Raw genomic sequence first — 24,044 nt, 5'->3', positions numbered from 1 at the left:
AGTGTCCTTGCGTCCATCATTAATCTCACTCAGCCCTACTGCCTGTTTATAGAGTGGGAGAAGTAGTCCTACTTAATTTCACGGGCTTTATTTAATTACTGAGATGCACTGTTTATCCATCATTAGAAATGAGCTAGTCCACACTAGTAGACATCTAAATAAAACCCCAAAGCAATTTTTAAAATTTCAATGATTGCTATGGAAATGTTACTGAGGGATTTTTTGTAAGAGAAACTTTTCTTTCCTTGACTTCTTAAACATAGTATATTTAATAGTTTTTAACCTTGTTTTAATGACTCAAGGTCATCATTGTGAACAGTGCTTATGCAACAGTGAAGAGTGTCAGTGAAACTCTCCGGAGCTATTGAAGTGCATGGTTATTGCCCCTGTAAAAGATAGCCCCCAGCTGCTATGCTTTTGAGTGCATCTGTCTACTTTTCATAGTTTTTTCTTATTCTCTCTTGCTGTCAGGATACCCGTCATCAATTTTTGCTGCTGAAATTTCATTTATCTTTAGTCAACGTATGTCTTCCTTCTGCAGTCCCTGCCCTGTCTACTTCAGTGCATCTAAGTTTCTATTTTTGCAATGGTTCTCCAAGTATGGTTCATTGACGCCGTGATTCATTGATCCCCAAGACCCTTTCAGGGGGTCTGTGAGGTCAAAACGACTTTCACAGTATGACTAAGACATGATTTGCTTTTTCCGGTGTGTTGACATTTGTCCTCATGGCACAAAAGCAACGGTGGGTGTCCATGCTGGAAACTGAGCACTAATCGACTGAGCATCATCCAACTCTGCTGGCCTCCGTGCAGTCCTCACCACCACACGGTCAAAGGAAAATAAAAGGCAGTTTAACTTAAGAATGTTCTCTTTGAGGCAGCAAAAATTAATGTTCTTCCACTTCAGTTCTTGAATACACGCCTTTTCAGTGCTCTGTGAAGTGAAGCAGAGGGACGCGTGCAGCAGAAAGCGTGACCCTTTGTCAAGGAGAAAGCGCTTGTGGATGGTTTGAGTTGCGAGCTGAAGTAGCCCTTTTTTCTTTCAGAGAAGAGCATTTTTACTTGAAAGAACCACTGACAACTTCACTATGGTTATTCAGACTTGGTTATCTGGCAGATATTTTCTTGAATATGAATTATGTGAGCATGTCACTTGGAGGAAAACAGCTGACGGCATTTATTGCCAAAAATGGAACTTGAACTTTCAAGCTAAAGCTAGAATTTTGGAAAACTTGCATTTACTATCAAGAGCTTGCGAGGTTCTCCATGCCGGAAGACTCTTCTGATGCGATTGGTGTGATACTAACAGATGTGATTTTTTTAATTTTGTGTAATGAAATGTGTCAACATTTGGAAGATCTACATATAGCAGAGAATGAAGGTTTTCTAAATAACCAAGAATGTTCCAAAATGATGCATAGATAAAAGAGCCATTCAAAGGGAAAGATAGGACAGTGAATTTTAAAGTAGCAGAGTATAAAATGTTCACTTATCAATGTGGTTTCAGATTCCACATTGAAATTAAACTTTAAGAAACTACCACTTGTGTGTTGGTGTATACCAAAATCTGAATAATCTGTAATTATCTGAAAGGGCTACTAAAATACTTTGTTTTCTAGCTACACTTCTCTGTAAGGCTGCCTTTTCTTCACATACTTTAACCACAACCTATCACAACAGACTGAATGCAAAAACAGGTATGGAAATCTAACTGTCTTCTGTTAAGACAGACATTGAAGTTATTTGCCAAAATGTAAAAACTCTTCTCGCTAATTTTTATTTTGGAAAATATTTATTTTCCGTAGAAATATGTCACTTATGTTAAAATGTAATGGGTTTATTATTTTTATTTTAAAACAAATCATTAAATAAATATTTTAAATTTTTTCTCAGTTTAATTTCTTATATGGTAAATATAGATAGGTATGATATAATAAAGCAAGTTCTTTGGGGTCCTTAATAAGTTTTTAAGTATCAGTGGGTCCTGAGACCAAAAAGTTTGAGAACTCCTGTATTATGGTGATAGATTAGGTCTTTCTCCTTATGTATTATTGGCTCATCAGAGCCTAATAACAATCATGTAAGGTAAACTGGTAGGGAATACCCTCATCCTCCTGCTGCAGGGGAGATGGAAGCATAATTAAATTGCAAGTCTATACTAGAATCCACCTTTTCTAGCCCCTGATCAGGGTGTGTTACACTGCAGTTAGCCCAGGAAAGGGATATAACAAGATTTATGCAACTTTTGTCTGATGTGAGTGTAAGTCAGGTCTGACTGGGCTTCTGAGGTGTTGTTTTATGGGTTGTGCATGCTCTTTGATGCATAGGCTGTATGTCATTCATCTTTTTTCTACTCAAATACTTTTGTCTGCCCCTGCCCCCACATCCTCATATCTCATTTCCTCACTTTTAGGTCTCTGCTTATATGTTACCTTACTAGAGGGGCTTTCTGTGATCACCCAGGATGGAATAGCCCGTTCCCATAGCTCTCCACCCTCTTCAGCCTGCTTTGTTTATTTTCCCTGCACCACTGGCCCGTTGGTTTGTTGACCAGCTCTCTTCTGTGGAATCTAAGCTCTTAAGTGTCTGCTGTGTTCCTTGCGTGCCCTCATACATAGAACTGTGCCTGGCACAAAGGAGGTGGTCGATATTTGCTGAGTCAAAGAATGAATGTCTTCAGATATTTGGGATGTTTTTTGGAATCAGTGGTCTTGTGAGATAAGTACACTCCAAAGGAAGTTCTGGATAACACTGTATTGTCTGTTGTGCATCCTTGTCTGAGTAATAATAGCGGTAATTGTCTATCCTGCTCAGGAGGAAGTAAAATGTGGGGGTTAGGAGTGGCACTGCTTCCTGACTGTGTGGCCCTAGTCAAGCAGCTGCTCTAAACTTCAGTTTCTTGAATTACTGCAAAAGTGTCTTGGTTACTTTTCTTAGTAAGCAATCTCTGAGACTGAGCGTGAGTTTTGTTGGGAGTTCTCTTGGAAACAACCCCGTAAGGAAGCGGGCCTGGTGGCTTGGAGAAGTTGAACTGAACAGCAGTTGTAACAGAAGTCTGGGTCCAACCTGTGGGGCGCTCCAGCGCGGAGAAGGCCTTTGGAGTTGTCCTTGATGGAGGCCAGGGGCCCAGCTTCTGCAGCAACGGTCACTGCGTGCACGTTGCCCAGGGAAGGGGCATAATATTGGGTGGGGCTGCCCATCACCCCGACTTCTCGAAAGGGCTCAGCAGACAGCACTCCCAACAGCTAGGGAAACGAGTGTTTCAGTCCAGAAGAGGGAATCTGGGCGGGCACACCATGGCCTTCACCACAGAAAGTGAAACAAGAAAACTCACGGCAAGTGCTTGCCACATGGTAATGACGCAATCCATTTTAGTTGTTGTTATTATTTTGACATTTCTTCACAGTCCTTATTACTGACTGATGTTATATTTGTTATTTATTGGTTATCTATTTACTAACTGTCCCTCCACTAGAAGACAGGAATTTTATGTCATTCACTGCAGTATTGTCAGTAATTAATCAATCCCTAGAAAATAGTAGGCACTCAATAAATACATGTTGAAGGAATGAATCATTTTACATTTAGTTCCATTTGTGTGTGTGTGTGTGTGTGTGTGTGTGTACCCTTATTCAACAACTATAGTGTGAGCTTTTTAAGATCAGAATATGTGTCTCACACCTCTTGTTATTGTCCTTGTTACCTGTCGGAAGTGACCGTTCCTTTGGCTGGTATTCAAGGCCATTCTCATCCGGCCTCTTCTCTGCTCCTGTACTTTTCAGGTCAGTCTGACACTCTCCTGTCTCTGCACCTTAAACAGGCACCCCATCTGCCTGGAAGGCCCCTCCTGAACATCTCAGCTGTGCTAATTCCCATTCATTCTCTGGGTCTGCGCTCCCATCTCAGCTCCTCCTGGGGACCGTCCCTGCTGCTCTATGCCTCCTCCCTGCTCTCACCCCCTTCAGTTTCCTCCTTTGAGGCACTTGTCACACTCCACATTGTAATCATCTTTATGACCCTAAGACTCCAGCTAGGAATCTTTTATATGTCTGTATTCCTACTGCCTAACACAGGCATCGGTGGACTAACAATCATGATTAATACGGGTTGATATAACCGGGGAATTGTAAAGAGTATTATAAGAAGTACTGCTCAAATCTTTAAACAATTTTAACTGGGACTGTGTTGAACAATACCACAAATTTATTTCATAACTTTCCCCTGACAAGTTCAAAGCACTTTGCATGTTCACTGTTGTTCTGTCCTCCACACTTGATGACTTAGGTGAATTATGTCGCTTTTTCACGGAAGTAAGTTGGGCCTCCACACTTACCACCCTCTACATGAAACACAGGTAGTCATTTATCATTTATCAAATAAGGGGATGAATAATGTGGCTACGGGCTAACTGGGAAGACCTAAATTCCTTTCAGCTATTTTCTGTTGCTACTGACAACAGTGCACATGGAAATGAACAAGATGCATTTCGAGGCTGTTAGACTACATATACAGAATTTTCTTCCAATCAAAACCTGCAAATCCTACATAATTGACTAAAAATAAATTTTAAAATTTCCAGCCTAGTGTGACCTGTCCTGCCTTAAAATTCTTCTAGCCATTATTAGAATTCTTAGCTGTTTAATTCACACAGCCTTGGACATCTTCTGTTCTGACTTACTACTTAATTTTTTCGTGGCTGTTTAATATTATATCTGTTTATGTATTGTTTCCCCTATTGCGCTATGTTCTGCTTAACAATGGGAACCTGTTTATCCCTAACTGCAATTCATAAAAAGCCAAGGCGTTCCTCTGAACCGCTACGGTGCCTCTGTGAGAGGTAGAGAAAGGAAGGAGGGAGCAAGGGAAGGAGAGAGAGAATGAAAGGCTATGAGAAGGAGCCCTGGACTACAGTCCTGGGTTCCTACACATCCCCCAGCACAGTCTCAAAAGAGCAGCTCAGTTTTTATAACTCGATGAATTTTCAATGTAGGATTTCATTGGCAGAGAGGATTACTGCTACAACGGGTTTGAGAGCCACTAACCACTAACATATATGATCTGTTATATCATCTGATGTCTATTCTTTCCCCACTAAAATGTAAGCTCCATGTGGGCAGGAGTTATAGTGAGTATAGTAGGTGACCTTTCATACGGGGGATGAATGAATGAATTCATTTGACAAAGGAGTTGTACAAAGATTGTCTCGATCAATATCTGATTGGCTTAAGGTGTTTCACACTGGAGAACTTCTTTTGAGTTTGGGATGATTTCAGAGTAGTGTTACCATATAACATATTGTCTACACTGAGACCCTTTTGAAAATGAAAGGTGTGACATTCATAATTGCGGCAGGTCCACAGATGTAAACAATGATGCCTCTGGCAGAGTAGGACATAAATTCTCTTTTTTGAGTGACATCTCAAGGGAAACTTGCTTAAGGGCATATTTGAAGATTCAACCTTTGGCAAAGGGGATTTCAGGTCCTGTTTGCTTCTGCCCTACTAGAAGTGGTTATTGATTGTAGGAAACAATCGAGTCTTGGTCTTATGGCAGATTCCTCACTTCTCCCCATGTTTGGGTATCTAAAGATAGGGGCACAGCCACAGGGTAAAGGCTCCCTTTGGGCCTGAATGAAATATCTTGTCATGGTGCAGGGTTCCTGGCTCTGACGCTGAGGGGTGCAGCTGTGGATATGCTGTCCAGCTGGCAGGGAGAGGAGCTGTTCCGTGTTGCTTCCATAGCACCCCCCACAAGCCCTTCATAGAGGTCTATGCATAAGAGCAATATCAGTTATTTTAAGGGCAACACCAGAGATGAGAAGCACAGAGCTGGGAAAAAACTATCCTTAATGGGGACATTCCTCTGGGAATGAGGTGACTCTGAGTTAGTGGACCCCCAGCTGTGGCATGTAAGTTATCTCAGTTCACTGGACACTCCAGGCTCACTTCCCAGCATTTCCACGGCACCCACCTGATGAGTGTATGGTCAAATGTGTGATCATTTGCAGTGTAACAGAATGTTGTGGTCCTGTGCTGAATTTAAGAGTTTACGATAAGTAGAAATTAGATGAGCAAACCCAGTGAAGCTCCTTTTCGATGCTGGTGTTAGGAGCATAAGATTTAGATCAGGCCATTTAAGAATGTCGCTGCTGTTTTAGGAGACGGGTTCGACCTGTAATATATCCAAGTTTACATGATACATTCTATTATAATGGTGTTACACTTGTTCAAAAATTGCAAATGTCTCAGGGGAAGAGGGTGAATCAGATGTTATATTGGCACTGCCCTGACATGTTTATTCGGTCTGGGGTCAGTGCATGATTATTAAACCCTACTGGAAAAAAAAATAAATTGACATTTTAGACTGAAAATCACATCATTTCCAGGTGGTGTACATACTGGCTGTGTGCAGATATTATATGTCCCTGCAGTCATGAAGCAATTTATGTGCTGGTGCGGATTTCCCACAAGTTAGTCCATCCTGTTTCCCATATTGCAGCTTGACTGGCTGTGAAAGCAGCCCCTCTCTCCTCTCTGCAATAGGCCCCACAGAGTTGGTTACACAAAACCACAAACCCCATTTCATTGCAGTGGGCCTTGCCGCCACATCCCCCAAAGGCCCTGAGTGCTGGCTCCCTCCTATCTGTGCTCTGTCCTCACCCCAGACTCTCTGTGAGGGGCTGTCATTGTCGCTGCCTGGAAGAGGCAGTGGAGCATCCCCACTGTGGAGGGGCTGCCCAGCGGGATGACGAGGTGCTTGGTGGCTCCTGATTAGATGTTAGTCCACTGAAGCCTGACCTCGAAAAGGATGCCTCTGGCTCACTGAGCATTGGTCCTCACCCTTCCGAATCAGACTTCCACAATCAAACATTGAAGATGAATTCTCCTGTTGGTGACCTCTCCAAGGACTTGGGCACAAACGCTGATTTACTCAGACGTTATTTCGCCAGAGCACGTTATGGCCTGGAAGAAGCTGAGTCTGGAAAGCCAGAAACAGAAGTGAAAGGTGACTCTCTAGTCATTTGAAGTCTAAAATTAGAGACCATACAAATGAGTCCAGTACAAAACAATGTGCTTAGGAGGAATCAATTCAATAGATCTTCATTGAGTGATTTCTGCTTGCCAGTTCCAGTGTTTTAAACCCCCTTCCCTTCCCACCCCCTGCCAAAAAAAAAACAGGTGTGCAGCCTATCATGCGCTTTGCACATAGCACACTCTCTTCTTGCTAATCATGTGAAAGTGAGAAAGTATGATGAGAAAGCAAAACATGAAAATAGCTGTTGGTTCATGACTAGTTTCCCTGAGGTCATTTAACAGGGCAGAATTTTCCCCTGGAGCCAGAATCCACTAACCAAGAGCCATCAGTGATTTCCCTCAGAAAAGCAGTCCGAGTGATAAAATAACCTATAGTATACTTTCCAGAATTCTCCTCCTCCCCATCTCCTTCCTGCTGTTTCCCTGCCTTGCATGCTGTTCCAGTGCTGTCCTTTGGAACGAGCATGTTTCAGAGCCTGCTTCAAGGCCTGCCTGCTCCCAGGCCTGCCTGCTCTACATCCCAAGTGCATCTCTCTGCACCACCCTCCTCCAGCCAAATAGCATGTAATATTTTCTTTAAATTCTAAGGAGGGTTTTAAACACCATGCATTTACTGTGTTATTTCTTGCTATGTTTATATTAGGTATGACTCAATCAGTCTTATGCTAGCACTCCACAGTTAGATGATGGAAAACTAGGACTGGGTTTCATTAGTGAATTAACTTATTTTTTTTTTTATATTTTTCAGCAGCTATTTGTGAGGCCCTACCATGTGTGAGGAATTGCACTAGGCACTGGGGATGCCACCATGACTGAGATGGAGGGTCCTTGTTTCACTGAGCTTCCCTCTAGTGGGAGATAGAAGCAATTAGGCATTTACGCTCTGATGCAGGGTTTCAACCTCAGCACTATTGACATTTGGGGACAGATAATTCTTTGTCATGGGAGACTGTCCTGTGCAATGTAGGGTCTTTAGCATTATCCCTGACTTCTACTCCCTAGATTCCAGTAGCGCCCTCTTCCCAACTCCCAGGTTTGACAACCAAATGAGTTTTCAGACACTGTCAAATGCCCACTGCAGGGTAAAGAGTTGTATAGTTTAAGAATTACTGCACTAAAATGATAAATGTAATGATAAATACAGTTTCCATGGGAACCTAGAGAAGGGACCTCTAAGACTTTAGGGTCAAGGAGTCAGGACCCCAGCAGGAAACAGATGGCACATTCAACTTTGAATAATTGTAGGCAGGTTTAATAAGGGAGTTATTTACAAGAGGGAACACATACAGATAGTGCAGTGCCCCCAGGCTAATAACAGCACTAGCCCTAGGCCCTAGGCCAGAAGGGTGAAGCCAGGCAGTTACTGGAATATGAAGGGGAGAGTTGTGTGGAGAGGGCTGACTCAAGAGGAGCCGTGTTCTTTGGTGGAGTGACTCAGGCATGGGAGGTGACCCTACTGGAAAATACATATCTGAGCTCACTTTCCTTCCTCTGATCACCTGCTGCACTTCCTATTGGCCACCCCAACCAGGAGCCAATGGCAAGGGAACAGTAGGTGTGACCTTTATAAGTCAGATAGTCAGAGAAGACAGCAGGGCAGACAAGGGCAACAAGGTTGAAAAACAAATATCTAGTATAGCAGGCTTCCCTGAAAAAGTAAATCTAAGTTTAGATCCAAAGGATAAATCAGAGTTACTTGAGGGAAAGGAAGGGTAGCGGGATGGCATATAAATAACATGTGATTTCCAGTCCATAAAATTCAGTTTTAAGAATGGTTGGTATATTTATGGCTAATCTGCTGAGGCCCCACTAGCCTGGCCAGTGAGAAATTCAACCTAAGTCATGTTTGGGGAGACTGTCTTTCCTGTCTATAGTATTCAGAATGCTTAGAAAAGGGTCTCTAGTTGTCAGTCCTCAGTGCTAGGGATCACTCAGTCCTTGCGGTAGGAACAATTCATTCCTTGAACAAAGGAACAAAGAAAGGGAGGGAGGGAGGGAGGGCAAGTGGATCTGTGCTTCTGCTTGCAGCTTCATTATCACCCAGTCTGAGGGCTGTCACTTACTGGGCACTTGCATGGGAAATGAACAGGTAACCTGCTACTGGTGGGAGGTACCTCCTCAAACCCCATCTTCCAGGTTGGCCCACCTCCACCTCCCTGAGCCTAGACTCTTTGTGTGCCTGTTTGTTTAAAACAAAGCCTGCTTGGTGATCATTTTCTGAATGCCTAGCAACTGCTGTAGACTCCATGACACAAAAGTCTTTAACAATCCTGAGGTAAGAAGCTCAGAATCGAGAACTCACAAAGCCAGCTCCTCTTGGGGATGGGAAGAGAGAACCCCTCTCACTCCTTCCAGTCTTCTACAGCCTTGAGAACAAAGCACACTTTAGTTTCTCAGTAGACCAGGCTGTCATATTACAAAGAGGAGGACTGAACCCAGGGTGGTTTAGGGGGATTGAAGCCTATTCTGTATGGCATAAAAATCCAGTAGGGCCGGAATTTTAGAAAGTGGTGCAATAGAGGAAGATAGAAAACAGAGGGCCAGAGAACCTGGTAAGTCACTAAGTTGATAGAACTTTTTACTGATACCCATATTGTAATCTATCACATCAAAAGAGCCCCCCAAAAAGCCTTTTGTTTGTGCTTTTTCATTCTCCACCAATCTACATGAGGTTCTGATGAGACAGACCGTCTACACTTTCCACCAAGACTGAAGCACCCAGATGTTTAGGGATGTAGGTGGAGAGCCCAACAGGGTCAGCAGTCAGAGGTGAGACGCAAACCCAGCGTTCCCCCATGGTCAGGCCCCAGTGCATACTGTGGTCATCACAGGACTCCTGCAACAGGAACTCAACAGCCAGTCAATTATGCATTATTTGCTTATTTTTACCTGTTCATGTTTTGACTCTTTGGAATGAAAACATAAGAGCCTTCGTTTTCTTCAACATAGCAGGAGTACTAGCTGCATAGGTGGCTGACCACGGGTCTCTTCTCAAGTGCTCTGTGCCTCCATCTCAGGAATTAACCTGGCTGCTGCCTCCTGTCCTCCCTGATTCTGCTTCCCCACCATCTCCTCGGTGTCCTTGCTAATTCGACAAAGTTAATACCTGATTAATAACTCCTATGATAGAAGAGTTCCTGGATGAGCTGTAGCCCCCATTTACAATCTGCTGGTGATTGAAAAATTATGTTGAGTTCAGTAATAATTGATGGAAATGGTCCCTTCTCTTCTGCAGCTGATTGGCTTTGTAATTGTGATTTAATAATGTAAATATCACTTGTTTTCTTCTCAAGATGAATTGCTTCTGATTTGCTAAGCTCAAGGCTCTTTGGGCTTTCTTAGATGTTTGCCTCTTCTCATGAGATTGTAGGTGAAATTTATTCCTTATTTTGCTGTATTTTTCTTTACATGTACACACACACACACACACATACACACACACACACAATTTGAATCAGTGTTTGGAAAGAACACATTATTTTATCAACCAGCTAGTGATTATCAAATGTTAGAGATAACGCTTTTTAGAAATAATCTAATCCAGCCCCTTTATTTTTCCCAGTGATGAAACAAGAGGCCCAGGGTGGTTAAGTAAGTAACTTACTCAAATGTACACAGCAAGTTAGAGATTTCTCGTGAACCTAGCATAGTGCTATCTCCTAAATGATGAGGAAAGTTTGAAGAGAATGGCTGTGGTATTATGATTTATAATAAGAAATACATATTTGATCTTCATGCAGTCCCTGGCACACAGCTCCTAAAACCCTTGGAATTTCCTGTGATGAGAGGAAATGTGTCTTCTGTTTCGTTAATGATGTGACTTTTGGAAGCACCTAAGGATGGGAGCTGGTTCCAGGGGAGTCAATCATGTGATTAGAGGGTTGGAACTTTCAGTCTCCCCTGCCTTTACCTCCTGGGAGGGGAGAGGGTCTGGAGATTGAGTTCAATTTCCAATGGCCGATGATTTAATCAATCATGCCTCAGTAGTGAGCCCTCCATAAAAACCCAAAAGGACAGGATTCAGAGAGCTTCTGGGTTGGTCAACAGGTGGAGATTCAGGGAGAGTGGAGTGCTCAGAGAGCATGGAAGCTCTGCTCCTTTCCCATACCTTGCCTGTCTCTTCCACCTGGCTGTTCCTGAGTTATATCCTTTTTTTTTTTTTTTTTTTTGGTGAGGAAGATTAGCCCTGAGCTAATGTCTGTTGCTAATCCTCCTATTTTTGCTGAAGAAGATTGGCCCTGGGCTAACATCCATGCCCATTTTCCTCTACTTTATACGTGGGATGCCTCCCACAGCATGGCTTGATAAGTGGTACATAGGTCCATGCCTGGGATCTGAACCTGCAAACCCCAGGCCACGAAAGTGGAGCACGTGAACTTAACCACTATGCCACAGGGCGGCCCCCTGAGTTATATCCTTTTATAATAAACCAGTAATCTAGTAAGTAAAATGTTTCCCTGAGTTCTGTGAGCCACTCTAGCAAATTAATCATACTCAAGGAGGGGTCTTGAGAACCTCTGTTCTATAGCCAATTAGTCAGAAGCACAGGTGACAACCTGGACTTGTGATTGGCATCTGAAGTGAGGGTAGGAGGCAGTCTTGTAAGACTGAGCCCTTAACCTGTGGGATCTGACACTATCTCCAGGTAGATAGTGTCAGAATTGAGTTGAATTGTGGGACACCCAGCTGGTGTTGAATCGCTTAGCACGGGGGGAATACCTACACATTGGAATTGGGGTTAGAATTGTTATGGCTCTACATTTTATTTTCTCTGTTGAATGTTTCTCTATGAATGCATACCATATGTGTATCTCTCTGTTCATGTGTGTATAATATACAGAACAAAATAAATACCACACCGTTGCTTACATTAATGCCATGACTTAGTATCAGGGTCGATATTTTATCATTGAAAAAACCTCTCGAGTTGCATATAAGTAGAATAAGCACAGGGCCACATTACAAAGGTGGCAGACACTATTCACGCTGACCCAGTCTCTTCAGAAGCTCCCTCTATGGGTAGTCCTAGAAATCCGCAGGCACTGCCTGTCCAGCTCCAGGATCCAGGCACTTGCCGTGTATGGCGTGGAATACAACAGCTCCTCCAACCTCCCATTTTTGTCCAGGCTCCTTCAAGCCAGGCTTGCCCTGGAGAACCCTGGCATCCTTACACTCCTCCTTGCTTTTCTCCCCTAGACTGACAAAGACCAAAGACCTCAGAACTGAGGGAAGTGGGGGGCGCCCTTTCATGTGAGTCCCAGAGTCTGAAGGCCCATGAACCAGGAGCTCTGATGTCCAAGGAAAGGAGAAGACGGACGTCCCAGCTCCAGCAGACACAGTGAATTCTCCCTTCCTCCACCTTTTTGTTCCATTCGGGTCCTCAGGGGACTGGATGATGCCCACCAACATTAGCGAGAGCAATCTGTTTTACTTAACTGATTCAAATGCCAATCTCTTCTGGAGACACTCTCACAGACATACCCAGAAATAATATTTACTAGCTATCTGAGCATCCCTTAGCTCAGTCAAGTTGACATGTAAAATTCACCATCGCCTGGCCCCTCAGCTCTTGTTGGCCCTGTTCTGGTGAGGCCATAGATCAGTTCTGACAGTGGAGGTGAAGGGGAATTTGAGGTGTAGCACTGAGCTTTGGGAGGCCCCGTTCCTTGTCCCGCAGGCTCTGTTCTGTGCTTGGGAAAGAGTAGCGGTGAGTCACATAACTAGGAAGAAATGTTTTTAGGGAGGGCAGGGGAGGACAGAAAGCAGAGAGAAGTATCATTTCCCTGCATTTCGGGTGCACCCTCAGACCCACGAAAATGGGCCTCAAATCATATAAGTGGATGATTAGTTATACCTGTAAGACATTATTCCAATCTACCCACCGAGAGGAGGGAAAAAAAGAGCAGCTACTTGTCAAAATCTGCATGAATAGGAGTCTTAGAAGGGAAAGGAAGAATTAATTTCCCCATTAATACAAGACATTACCCTCAGACACACACAGTCCTTCATAATTGTCAAACCTTTCTTTCCTCCCCTTCACTGGGCAGCTACGGCACAGTGACAGATGAGCGCCACCTTGAAACTGCAGGGTGTTTCTATTCTCCTGCTTGTGTTGTTGAGACCCCAGATACAGCCAGGGTGGCCCAGGTCAGTTCTGCAGCGTGCACCTCTGACTGCAGGGACTGTCTATGTTTCTTTACAGGTCAGCGACCCTGAGCTCCTGGGCTGGAACTCTGCCCATCAACACCATGGTCATCAGATTCCAAAACTTAAGGAATTATTTAGGATTCTTGGTCATAGACATATTGCTAAGTTATGAAAGGTCGTAAAGACCTTAGAGGTCATCTGGTGCAACTTTTTATTTGATAGAAAAAAAAGAATTGAGGCGTAGAGTGATAAAAACATGTACTCAAAATCACATAGCAGATTAGTGGCAAAACGGGGGTTAGATCCCCGTCTCCAGATCTCAGTTCAGTGGTTGTCTCCACTTACTCCTGCTATTGGCACACAGTCACGGAAGGTCATGTGAAGGTGACCTCTGTGGTGACTGGGCTAAGCAGGGAGGGCAAGATGATAGATGCCTTTGGTGAGAGGTCAGTTTAACAAGAGTCCAAGTAGGATGGTAAGAGGGAGACAGACTTGCCTAGAATAGTACAAGGTGCAGATGCAGAGAGCCCTAGACAAGAAAGTTTGCAGAGGGACCCAACATCATATCAGGTGCTCTTGGTCCCCAAGGGCAGACACTGCCCGTTGAGCACACAGCTCCTAATCCTCTCCTCTGTGCTCAGGCTACAGCTGAGTGCAGGAGCAAAGCTATCTCCCTGTGATGCTCCAGAGCTCAGGTCCTCACGCTCCCCGAAGTGTGCAGAATGTCTCCGGTTGTGGCCTGCATGCCAAGTGCGTCGCTTGGCTTAGTGGGTATTTTGCCTGGAAGCTAATACAAGTATTTCAAAAATATTAATGCATGTTGATAATTAGCATCATTGTCATGTGGCTATGCTATTGGGAACTAACGTGGGGAGAGGATAAAAGAGAGAGAATAAAAGAAAAGGAAAGAAAGAGAGGGAGGAAGAAGAGTCAGACTGCATCAGGCGTTGTCTGCAGAAACTGGGCTGTGTTCTAACTCAAAAGAGCATTTCTTTTGAAAGGCCCTGGGGCTGCTGCCGTCCAGACCGTCCTGGGCTGTCCAGACCATTTCAGAAGGCGCAGGTCTGCTATGTGACCTGCCAGGACTTTGGGCCGGAATCCCTTGAGCCTCAGCAGGATTTCCACCCTGGGAGCTGCAGTGCTGATCCCCTCACTGCAGTTGGCATAGGCTCCGAGCAGCTGATCTAGTCTGTACTCCCAGACAAGACTGGAGCTGATGGGCCTTGAGCTCTGGGAGAACCGAGCACGTGGAGTCATTCTTGACCCTCGTCCAGCAGAGTTCTACGTCTGAGAACCCACGATCTACTTGGGGACCAAGCCACTGTCTCTCGTTGGATTTAAAAGTTTGAAAAGCACAGGCAGAATAAGGTGCTGGCAGCAGCCCAGGCACTAGGACGCGACAGCAGGTCTATCCATGCTCTGAATTATGGTGGCCACATAGATGACCATCCAGACAGCACACTTTTGAGAGGAGAAGGTGACTGTTAATCATTATCTTGGGAAAACAGGTGTCAACTAGGACTGTCCCAGACAACCCTAACTACATGGTCACCCTACTTACAGAAATAACAAAGGCATCCTTGGTGTTGCTATAGAAATGCATTAATCCCCATGGAAAATGAGCCAGGTGCAGTGGGTGTTGGAAGTAAAGTTTTAATTCCCCCAAAAGCAAGCAAGGGTTAGAGCATCCACTCTGATGTTCTTTATTATTAGAAATAATTTGAAGATTTTGGACACCACCTAGCCCCTACAGATTATGACCCTGTAGGTTTGCAGTGGGCTCAAGATGTCAACTTTCCAAAGTGCCCTCAGGTCATTCTGGTGTTGGGTACCCACTGACCACACTGTGGCACAAGACATTTCCATTCCTCCAAAATGTTGTTATCTTTGAGAAACGTGCCTGGTGACTGGTCGTGCCTGCTTAGGTTGACGCAGGCAAAGTCAAGTCAAACTTCCTTAAAACGTATATAAATGAAAGAAGCAGCATCTCATTCAATGCCTTGAACAGGTTTTTTTTTTTTTTTTTTTTAATTATTGAAAAGTTTTTTAAGGCTGTCGATTTATTTAGACTAAAGCAGAGAATTTGTTTCACTTTTTAGTTGTTAATACTGAAATAACCCTGTTGGTGCAAATAATAGTAATAAAAAAGGAAAACATGTAATAAATAAAAACTTTTCAAATATCCTTAAGATTTTGTCAATAACTTAGCTGTTTAGGCTCTGCTTTTTTAAAGTAGTGATTTTTTTCTTCAACCTTGATGCCCTTTTGGTGTGAACTGTTAATTTCTGTTGATATTGAGACACTTTTTAGAACGTAAATGTTAGCTACTTTTTTAACTCAAGTAAGCTACTCTGTTCTTCAGATGGATTTAAGCTTCTATTCCTAGCCATTTGTCTGCCTGTACACGAAATCCCAGCTTCCTGCATTCTGTTTACTCATTCTATCCGTCTCTCTGTCTCTGTCTCTCTGTCTGTCTGTCTCCCTCTGTGTCCGACACCTCTCTTCTTTCTCTGCTGTGGACTCTGAACTTCCATCTAAAGGGTATGTGCACATTCTTGCAGGCTCCCTGGCTCTTTCTGTGTCACTCACTCAGGATCACTCCGTCTGAGTCATCAGTATCATCTGGATTCTAAAAATCTCTTGTCCTGATTCTTCCTGCACATGATGAACCCATCTCAGAAAACAGAACATAAGTGAAACCAGGTTAACACATGTCTTATCTGTGCTTTGAAAAGAAGCTACTCTCGCCTTTGTGCTCTGAGCTTGAGGACCTGGGCATCCCTATCCATTGGGGGCTGACAAAGGGCATAGACACTGTCAGCTCAGCCTGGGCTGTCATCACCTACGCCACTGCAAGATCCCCTTTCCAGGCCTCACCTGCTGACATCAGGACTGTGTGACCCTCGAGGAGGCCAATGACGTCAACAGAGGGCCTGAACACCCTCTGAGATGTGCAGAGTCTTATGTGCTGCCCGGGCCGGAGTGCCTTCTCAGCAGAGGAAGCCTGAGAGTCAAGAGGAGCTGGTACTTTGCAAGTGAAGGCCACAGGAGTCCTCAATGTACTCACCTGGGTTGTCATCCCTAGTTGTCTGTTAGAGCCCCCAGGAAGGCCTTAGATGATGCTGATGCCGGGCCCCATCCCAGGCCAATTCAATCTATCTGTAAGCATGGGCACAAGAGGCTATTTTTAAAATGCTCCTTGAGTGCTTCTGATGTGTTACCTGGGACAACACCTCTAGGCATTTCCTTCTAGACCTCGTTGCAGAGAGGTTCCTTGACATTCCCTTCTTCTAACCCCACCTACCAGACAAACCCCTTCACATCTTCTCATCTTTGGCTTTCCTCCTGGTGGTAAAGAGAGCCCAGTGTATTAGAGTCGATCTTTCTGGACAGTCCTACTGGATGAGTCACCAAGTCCTGCCTTTCTTGTGTCGTCCTCAGCTGTCCCATCAGAAATAGGAAAGACTTAGGAAACTGACCACTGCCAGGGGATTCCTTTGAGCCCCCAGCTACCGGGAGCATTATTAATGTACTCTTTCCCCTACTAGCAGCTCCCTTAACTTTCACGGTGACACATTGATCTTGTCATTAGCCAACTTATTGTCAGCCTCAGGGAAGGCAGCCAGCAAGGTAGCCCTAGACAGGAGCAAGCCACCCCTCCCTTGGGGAAGGTCCTGGTGGCCACAGTCTGAGAAAGGTTGTCAGAGCCCAAGACAAAGAGCTTCTGTCACTGTCAGCAAGTGAGACATTGACCCAGAGGCTCAGTCTCCAAACCAAAATGACTTTAGCACAATTCAGTTGCTTGTATTAATTAAGAGAAAATGAAACAGTGGGTTTATCACACTTTTCATTAACTCCAATGCAGCAAAGGGATATATCTGGGAGTTGGGAACAGGCAAGGATGGAATGTACTACTGTCCACACTGCCTGGTTTAATTAAGGAGGGGGATCCCAGAGTTGCTTATTGCCAGCAGTGTTCCAAGGAGAGTCAAGGGGTGGGGGAGGACAGAGAGGATGGAGAGGAGACTGACAGAAAGAGAGAAGATTAAATAAGTAGAGAGGAAGAGTTCTGGGGGGGACTTCAGAGTTTCCAAACCTCTAGCCTTCAGATATGGAGTGAACAAACATTTATGTTTATCCTGTACTAGATGCATAAAGAGGTCATGAAGTGCAAAGCGTAATTCCTTCTCAGTGTGCTTGCAATTTAGACAATGGGGTAACTACCACATAGGAAGGCAGCACAAACAGTACAAGACTGAGGTCAAGCCAAACTGTCCCAAGTGCTGAAACTTCACCCCAATTCCAGCTCAAGCATGTTTCTAATGTTTCTATCTTTTAAAAGAAGGAGGCTCTTTGTGTCAGGAGATATGTGATTGAAAATGCTGCCAGGAGATCTCTAGGAAGAAGGGAGAAACTCTGTTCCCAGACTGTGGGTTTCCAGAAGACAGCTTCCTCTGCACTCCCCAGAGGAATAGTCCCCTCTTCCACCCTGCTCCCTCTGTCTCCCCCATGGACGATGGGTGACTAAGGTGATTGGTAAGGTTATTTGCTCAGGTGTCCGTTGGACCTAGATTGACTCTAATACACTGGGCTCTCTTTACGCCTAGAAGTGAGGACAGCACTCTTGATTCCTGTCACCTTCCAGATCTACCTCTGCTTGGGTCTGGGGGTCCTCCTTACCCTGGACTCTCCATCCAATACAGCCCTTACTCTCAGGTCAGCTTTTGGCCTGTGGCTCAGTACTCAAGTCAAGGACTCTTACTGCACAAGTCCAGATGTCTCCATTCATAGGTAGAAAGGCAAGGCCTTGGATGCCAAGCCCAGATTGCAGGCCAGCTTGACAGCAGTAAAGCTGATATTTTGATCTGCTTGTGACTCATTTTATGTTATTATGTTCTATTGGCCAGAATCCTGGAGAGAGAGATGGATGAGTGACAAGATTTGGGTACACATCCACACATGAACTTCTGACAGTATCGACCTTGCCCTACATACTTCAAGGGCACACAAGCAGTGGGGAGAGGGCTGCTTCAGACAGCCCCTTTCCTGGGACTTATCCGGCTCCAGACCTCTGGGGCACGACTTCCAGCAAATGCACAACATGCCAGCCAACCTACACATTTTTCTAAGCAGGGTGCACTCCTTACAGAAGTAAAGTCGCGGTTCCCTGATGACTACCTTGAATGACTTGAATTCATTAACTTCATTCAAGGCTTAAATGACTACCTAGCTTTGGTGAATCGGCAAGAGACTATTTTCCAAGATTGATCAGAAAGCCTGGTTGTGGCCTAAGAGGTCAGAAGCCTGCACGTGATCATCTGGGCATTTGATTTCAACTTTCCAAGTTCAGTATTATTAGGGATCACCTATACTAACTCCTCTTGCTGAGCAGCAGGGACACTTCTTTCCTTGCTTTCCCAGAAACCCTACCAGAACTGAATTGACCCCAGGGTGCCCACAATCTCCCCACTCCCAGTGGCTTCCTTCTGGCTGCTCATTTCCTCCTCTTTCTTTCTTTCTCATCCGAGTTCTCCTTCCTCGGGCCACTTCTTCCCCGTGCCTTTTCCTCTCTGTGTCGATGCCTCCTTGGTTCTTATGGCCTCCTCCCTGCTCTCACCCTCCTCCGCTCCTTTCCTTTGTGGTGCCTGCCCCGGCGTGTGCCGCGGTGAGGCAGGTCCTGACGGGTCTCCTGGCACAGGCTATGACACGTGCTGACATTTACCTCACAAAGCAGCTCCCCAGAGAGAGCAGCAGCTCTCCACGGCATATGAAGAGGGGCAGTGGGGCTGGGGCACCTACGAGGCAGCTTTTAATCATTTCTAGGGGAGAAGACAAGCAGGATGTGCCTCAATATGAGGATGACTTTTTGCACGACTTTTTGGCTTATTCCCAGCAAAGAAGTAGGCTAGCCCCTGAAATCATCCCCGGGGATATTCACACAGAGGAGAAGCTACTCGGTCAGGGCTGATAATCCTAAAAAGTGGAAGGCTGAAATCTTTGACCCCTCACGGTACTTCCAACTTTATAATTCTAGAGAATTGGCTGAGGAAAAAGAAGGGAAAATTGGACTTAAGAGTAATGGCCGAGATACAGCTGGCATGAAAGGACAGGATGTAAAAGGAGAAAGAAGGGAGAGGAAGGAGGGCAGGAAGCTTCCAGATTTTACTCTGGATTTCCTATTTCATCTTTTCATCCCTGAATGCTTAGGTCTCTTCCAGACCTAATAAATCTTTCTGACCCATCATGCCTTACTTGAGGGATGTAGAAATAACTAAGAATTGAAAAATTGAACCTAGGGACAGAAAAATATAACCTACTCCAGTCTGGGCTCCTGAGACTCTAGACTGCCCCAAATCAAGGACCTAGTGTCGAGCATCATCTCCACCCCCACAGTGTCTAACCCAGCCCTTGTCACACTTCTCTCATGGTGGCTATGAGGGTAACAACTGAAGGGATGTCGGGGACAGAACGCTGCTTCGGGGATCTTTCTGCCCCAGAGGCAGTTTGTCTGTCTGCTCCCGCATTTCTCAGACGGAGGAGGCCCTGCCTGCGGACGCCGCTTGTTCTTTGCATTCTGTGACTGTGTCAAGTCAGAATATCCTTCCCCATAGAAGAAGCCCCCTTATGCCCACAGAATCATGCGGCTTGCTCACCCTATCCCCAAGCATGCGTCCTGCATGTGAGGGCTCCTGGCCCAGGGACCTCCCACCCCCCAATAAATGGCCCCATTTGTATCCTTGCAGATCTTAATCTCGCTAACACAGTAAATCGAACTTTTCTTCTTCAAAGCACTCCTCCGTGGAAAGAAATAACCCCCGTTTTTTAATATATTTCTTCCAATGACTCAGCATCCACTCCCTTTTGTTTCCAGTCATATTATACTGGGAGGTCTGAATGCATAGGGCGGGCGGATAACGCCTCTGGGTTGTTGGCTTCTTACGGGACGTGGCACCATAAAGCAAAACTGTGGGCAGACTCGGAGCTGCTGTTTTCATACGTTTGTCAGAGAAAATATTGTAGTCCTGTAGCCTATCTTTTTTTTATTAATTCCTTTGGAATGTGTCTTCAGAATCTTTCCAATGGCACCCAGGCCATCTTGCCTGGACCTCTTCTGCCTTTCTTTCCTTCCTCATACCAGTACATCCTTCCTCCTCCTCCTTCTTCTTCCTTTCCTGTTCCTCCTCATATGTTTCGCCCTGCCCCTGTTTCCCTCCCTCTGCCTTCGTAGTCAGCAGTTTGACTTCCTGGCAGCTAGCAAAGAGGATTAAAATATTTCTTGCCTTCTGCGCCTTTCTCTGCAGCATAGAATCAGAATTTTACGTTGCAACCAGAGCTGGAGAGGGCAGAGAGAGCACTAAACCCTGCAGTTTCCTAGGTCTCCAGGCATTTAGCAACTTAGATTTGTTCTGCTTTAAAAATTTCACCCAGTACTCAAAGTAGTAAAGAAAATAACATCTTAATCACCTTCAGTGGGCTTGAGATGAGGAGTTTCAACATCGTCTTCCCATTTCTTATCCAAGAAAATTTTTGAGAGGATACATGTTCAGTAGAAAGATCATAAAGACCCAACGGAAAAGCTAGCTTCAAGGCTCCAGCTCCTCAGCCTCACTGTACCCCACTGAGCCCTGTTCTCCAAGAGAGGGAGCTTTTAAGATGCAGGCTCCACAAGGATGTCACCATGAGGAGCACTCAGGAGCCTTTGTTGACTGACTGGCCACTTCACAGACCAGGTCATTGTAAGTGTGTGAGTAGGAGTGAGCCCAGAATGCCACTCGATGGGGCCTTACAGCTTCTCTACTCAGAGTGTGGGCCCCAGACCTGCAGCAGGGGAGTACTTGGGTGCTTGTTAGAAATGCAGAATCCCAGGCCCCACTCTGGACCCGCTGAATCAGAATCTGTATATTTTTAAAATTCTGGAGGAATTTATATGCAAATTAAAATCTGAGAAGCACTTACTTTATAGTACAAATTTGACAAAGTTATTATTTAATGAGGTAATATTATCGTAACAATCCTCATTTTAGGTGAAATACTCTCTTCCTTCCCCCCTTTTTCTGCTGTCACATAACCGTCCCATAAAAACAGCATTAAAGATAGTGAAAATAAATTCGCACATTCCAGAGGGTGGCCGTGTTGTCCAGTAATCCCCTGTGAAGGACCTGGGATCTGGTCTACTCACACAAATGAGGACAATCACTCACGGTCCCAGCACACTGGCCGCTATCTTCTTTGAAGTGATCCCTTCCCTTTGCGCGGCCAACACTTCTACGTTGACTGGCCTTCACAGACTTGTCTTCTCTGGGGCTTTAAGGCATCTGTGAGGTGTATACTTTGCAGCGTGATATGGGTCTATCTCATTCTCTCCAAGGAAAGCGGGTCCGTGACCCTGCCTGAGGCTCCTGCCAGGCCCACTGCAGGTAGCTCATTTGTTTGGTGAAATGCAGGGGAGTTTAATTACTTGTGGCAAATACACTGTAGTACATTTGAAAGAATAATGGAGTCTTTGTGGTGGGAAGCCAGACTTTTGATCCTGCCACATTTATTCGTTGCAGAAAAGGTACGGTGAATCTGGAAAGTCATTTAGGTATGTTTGATTTCATTGTTGTTTAATCCTTAAAAATACTTGGATTGGTCAACCAGTGTCATTTCAATAAGTGAGGAAATTTTTATCATCTTTAGACTTTCTGAAATAAGTGATCTCAGACTCTCCTTCAACTCTGAGATTCTGTTAAGTTTAAGAGAAATAAGGAAAAATATGAGAAGATGTTTATATTCCTCTAATGATCATTAAAGAATTAGGATACGTATTAGCCTGAATGATTAAATGTCTGTCGAGGTAGAGGGCTGTGATTGGCACCACCACCTTGAGATCCCAGAAAGAGAGCCCTACCCCAGGCCCCAGGAGGTGCCATGCTCTCGAGTGTCTTTCTCAAAATTTTCTAAGTTCCCCTCTGGTACCTAAGACCAGCCTAGGCCAGCAATACCATTCAGGAGAGACACTCAGATCCTAGACTGGGAGTGTGTAGGCCTATGGTAGACCTTATTTCTCCCCTTCAGGGTACATTTCCAACCTCTACCCTCAGCCGCTCCTCACATGGGTTCAACCAGATTTCCCAAAAACTCACACCTGTGGGCTTGTCCTGGGATCCTGTCAACAGGTCCAAGTTCCAGGAGAGTAGCCTGGCACATGGATTGCTCCTACTGGCCAATGCAAGATTTCTTTCATGGAATTGCATGGATTAGGCTACCAGAATGGTGCTGATTTTGGGTAACTCTAATTGTTTATATAGAGAGGAGCCCCTTGAAAAATATTTACCTGGGCCCCAACACCTTCTAGGGATGGTCTTGGTAACCAGCATCCAGACACTGATAGCAGAGCCTAGGTGGGCGTGACCTGGGGGGGGAGATGCAGGCAAAGAAGGCAGAAAGAGCTGAAAAGCAAGTGGTCTGGGGTCATGGGCAGGGTGGATGGAAACTCCCCAAGGCTTAGACTTGGAGCAAAGTCACGATGCCAGAGCACCTGCCTCCCTAGCCCCTGCCTGTGAACTTACCCCCCAGAGACACACCCCACCTTCCTGCTCCACACCCATGGTGGACCCAGACTTAGTTGATTGAGTACCCATTGGATCAGAATATGCTTCTACATCCTGAAAACTAATTCCATTCGAACGCCTGGAGCACAAGATAAAAAGAAGCGTTAGGCGTATAAGAAATGCAAATAGCTGTTCTTCCCCCTTGGCCTTTGTGTTGTAGGGGTTTTCATGGGAACCTGGTGCTTTGACAGAATTCAGAACATTTGTGTTTCAAGACAGAGTCTGTTCTCTTTGCACTGAACCACAGGGAGTGGGATAAGGGATAAGGCAGAGGGGCCAGATTGTTGCAAGAATATGTAATGGTGGCTGCAAGCAATGTAAATTTTGCAGCCCCAGAATATTTTGGATCATGACTTGCAAGCTTCACAAGTGCCTAAGAATAAAGTCTCTAGAATGTTCCACAAAGATGGGCATTAAATCCATGTGGCTGTTCTAGCAACCATGGATCCCTCATTTGGGGCTAGCACATTTATTTTATGTTGGCAAATGTTTACTGAGCACCTACTACACAGCAGTCACAAAGTGGTTCCTCATTCATTCATTCTCCTCTTTCTCTTCTGCCGGACACTGTGAAACCAAATCAACTGTTTTGCATCTATTTGTATTAATATGTCAAATAGTCACTTATTCATTCTACAAATAGTGGTCTGTGTTCTGTATACAAAGGCACTTCCTCATAGTGAAAAATTAAGATGTCCCTACTAACATACCCTAAAGTTATTCCTACATTTTTTATTATATTATTGATCATGACAATACTCTTTAAAATATCAAAGTTTAGTAATGTGCTGGGGTATTTCACATGTACTCTCTTAATTAATCCTCATAATAATCATTTAAGAAAGATGAGGATATCCTCTTCTCATCAAATGGTCTAAAAAGTTAAGGTGACTTGGACAAAAACACATTGATCCAAGACTCAAGCAGAGAATTTCTTTCTTCAAATGCTATAATTTTTGACCAACATGGTGTCCTATAATCTTTGACTTGGTGTTCAAACCCCATTTTGACGTTTTTTTTTTTTTTTTTCTATTCCTTCTCCTACAAGCTCTAGATGTGAATACAGTTCAGTCCCTAGATTCACAGTTTCTTGATTGTTTCCTGCCTGTTTCTTTCTTCCCAGAAGGCCAGGGCTTTGTGAGTGAAGATGAATACCTGGAAATCTCTGACATCAAACGTGACCAGTCTGGGGAGTATGAATGCAGCGCCTTGAATGATGTTGCTGCACCTGACGTGCGGAAAGTAAAAATCACTGTAAACTGTGAGTTGA

The 24,044-nt window shown here is 44.7% G+C and overlaps 1 protein-coding gene across 2 annotated transcripts in view; it reads left to right on the top strand.

Moving 5' to 3' along the window:
- Positions 1–24,044, top strand: part of OPCML (opioid binding protein/cell adhesion molecule like) — a 497,258-nt gene that overhangs the window by 451,622 nt on the left and 21,592 nt on the right. For both annotated transcript variants that reach the window (XM_004438487.3, XM_087433941.1), the window contains exon 4: positions 23,898–24,035. In XM_004438487.3, the coding sequence (XP_004438544.1) occupies positions 23,898–24,035 (138 nt within the window). The remainder of the gene's footprint in view (positions 1–23,897; positions 24,036–24,044) is intronic.

The sequence above is a fragment of the Ceratotherium simum genome, chromosome 7 (genome assembly GCF_057802395.1).
Source record: "Ceratotherium simum simum isolate JZ-2026a chromosome 7, ASM5780239v1, whole genome shotgun sequence".
In the NCBI taxonomy this organism is placed as follows: Eukaryota; Metazoa; Chordata; class Mammalia; order Perissodactyla; family Rhinocerotidae; genus Ceratotherium; species Ceratotherium simum.
Note: the sequence above shows the minus strand (reverse complement) of the source record. Positions and strands in the feature narration are given on the sequence as shown.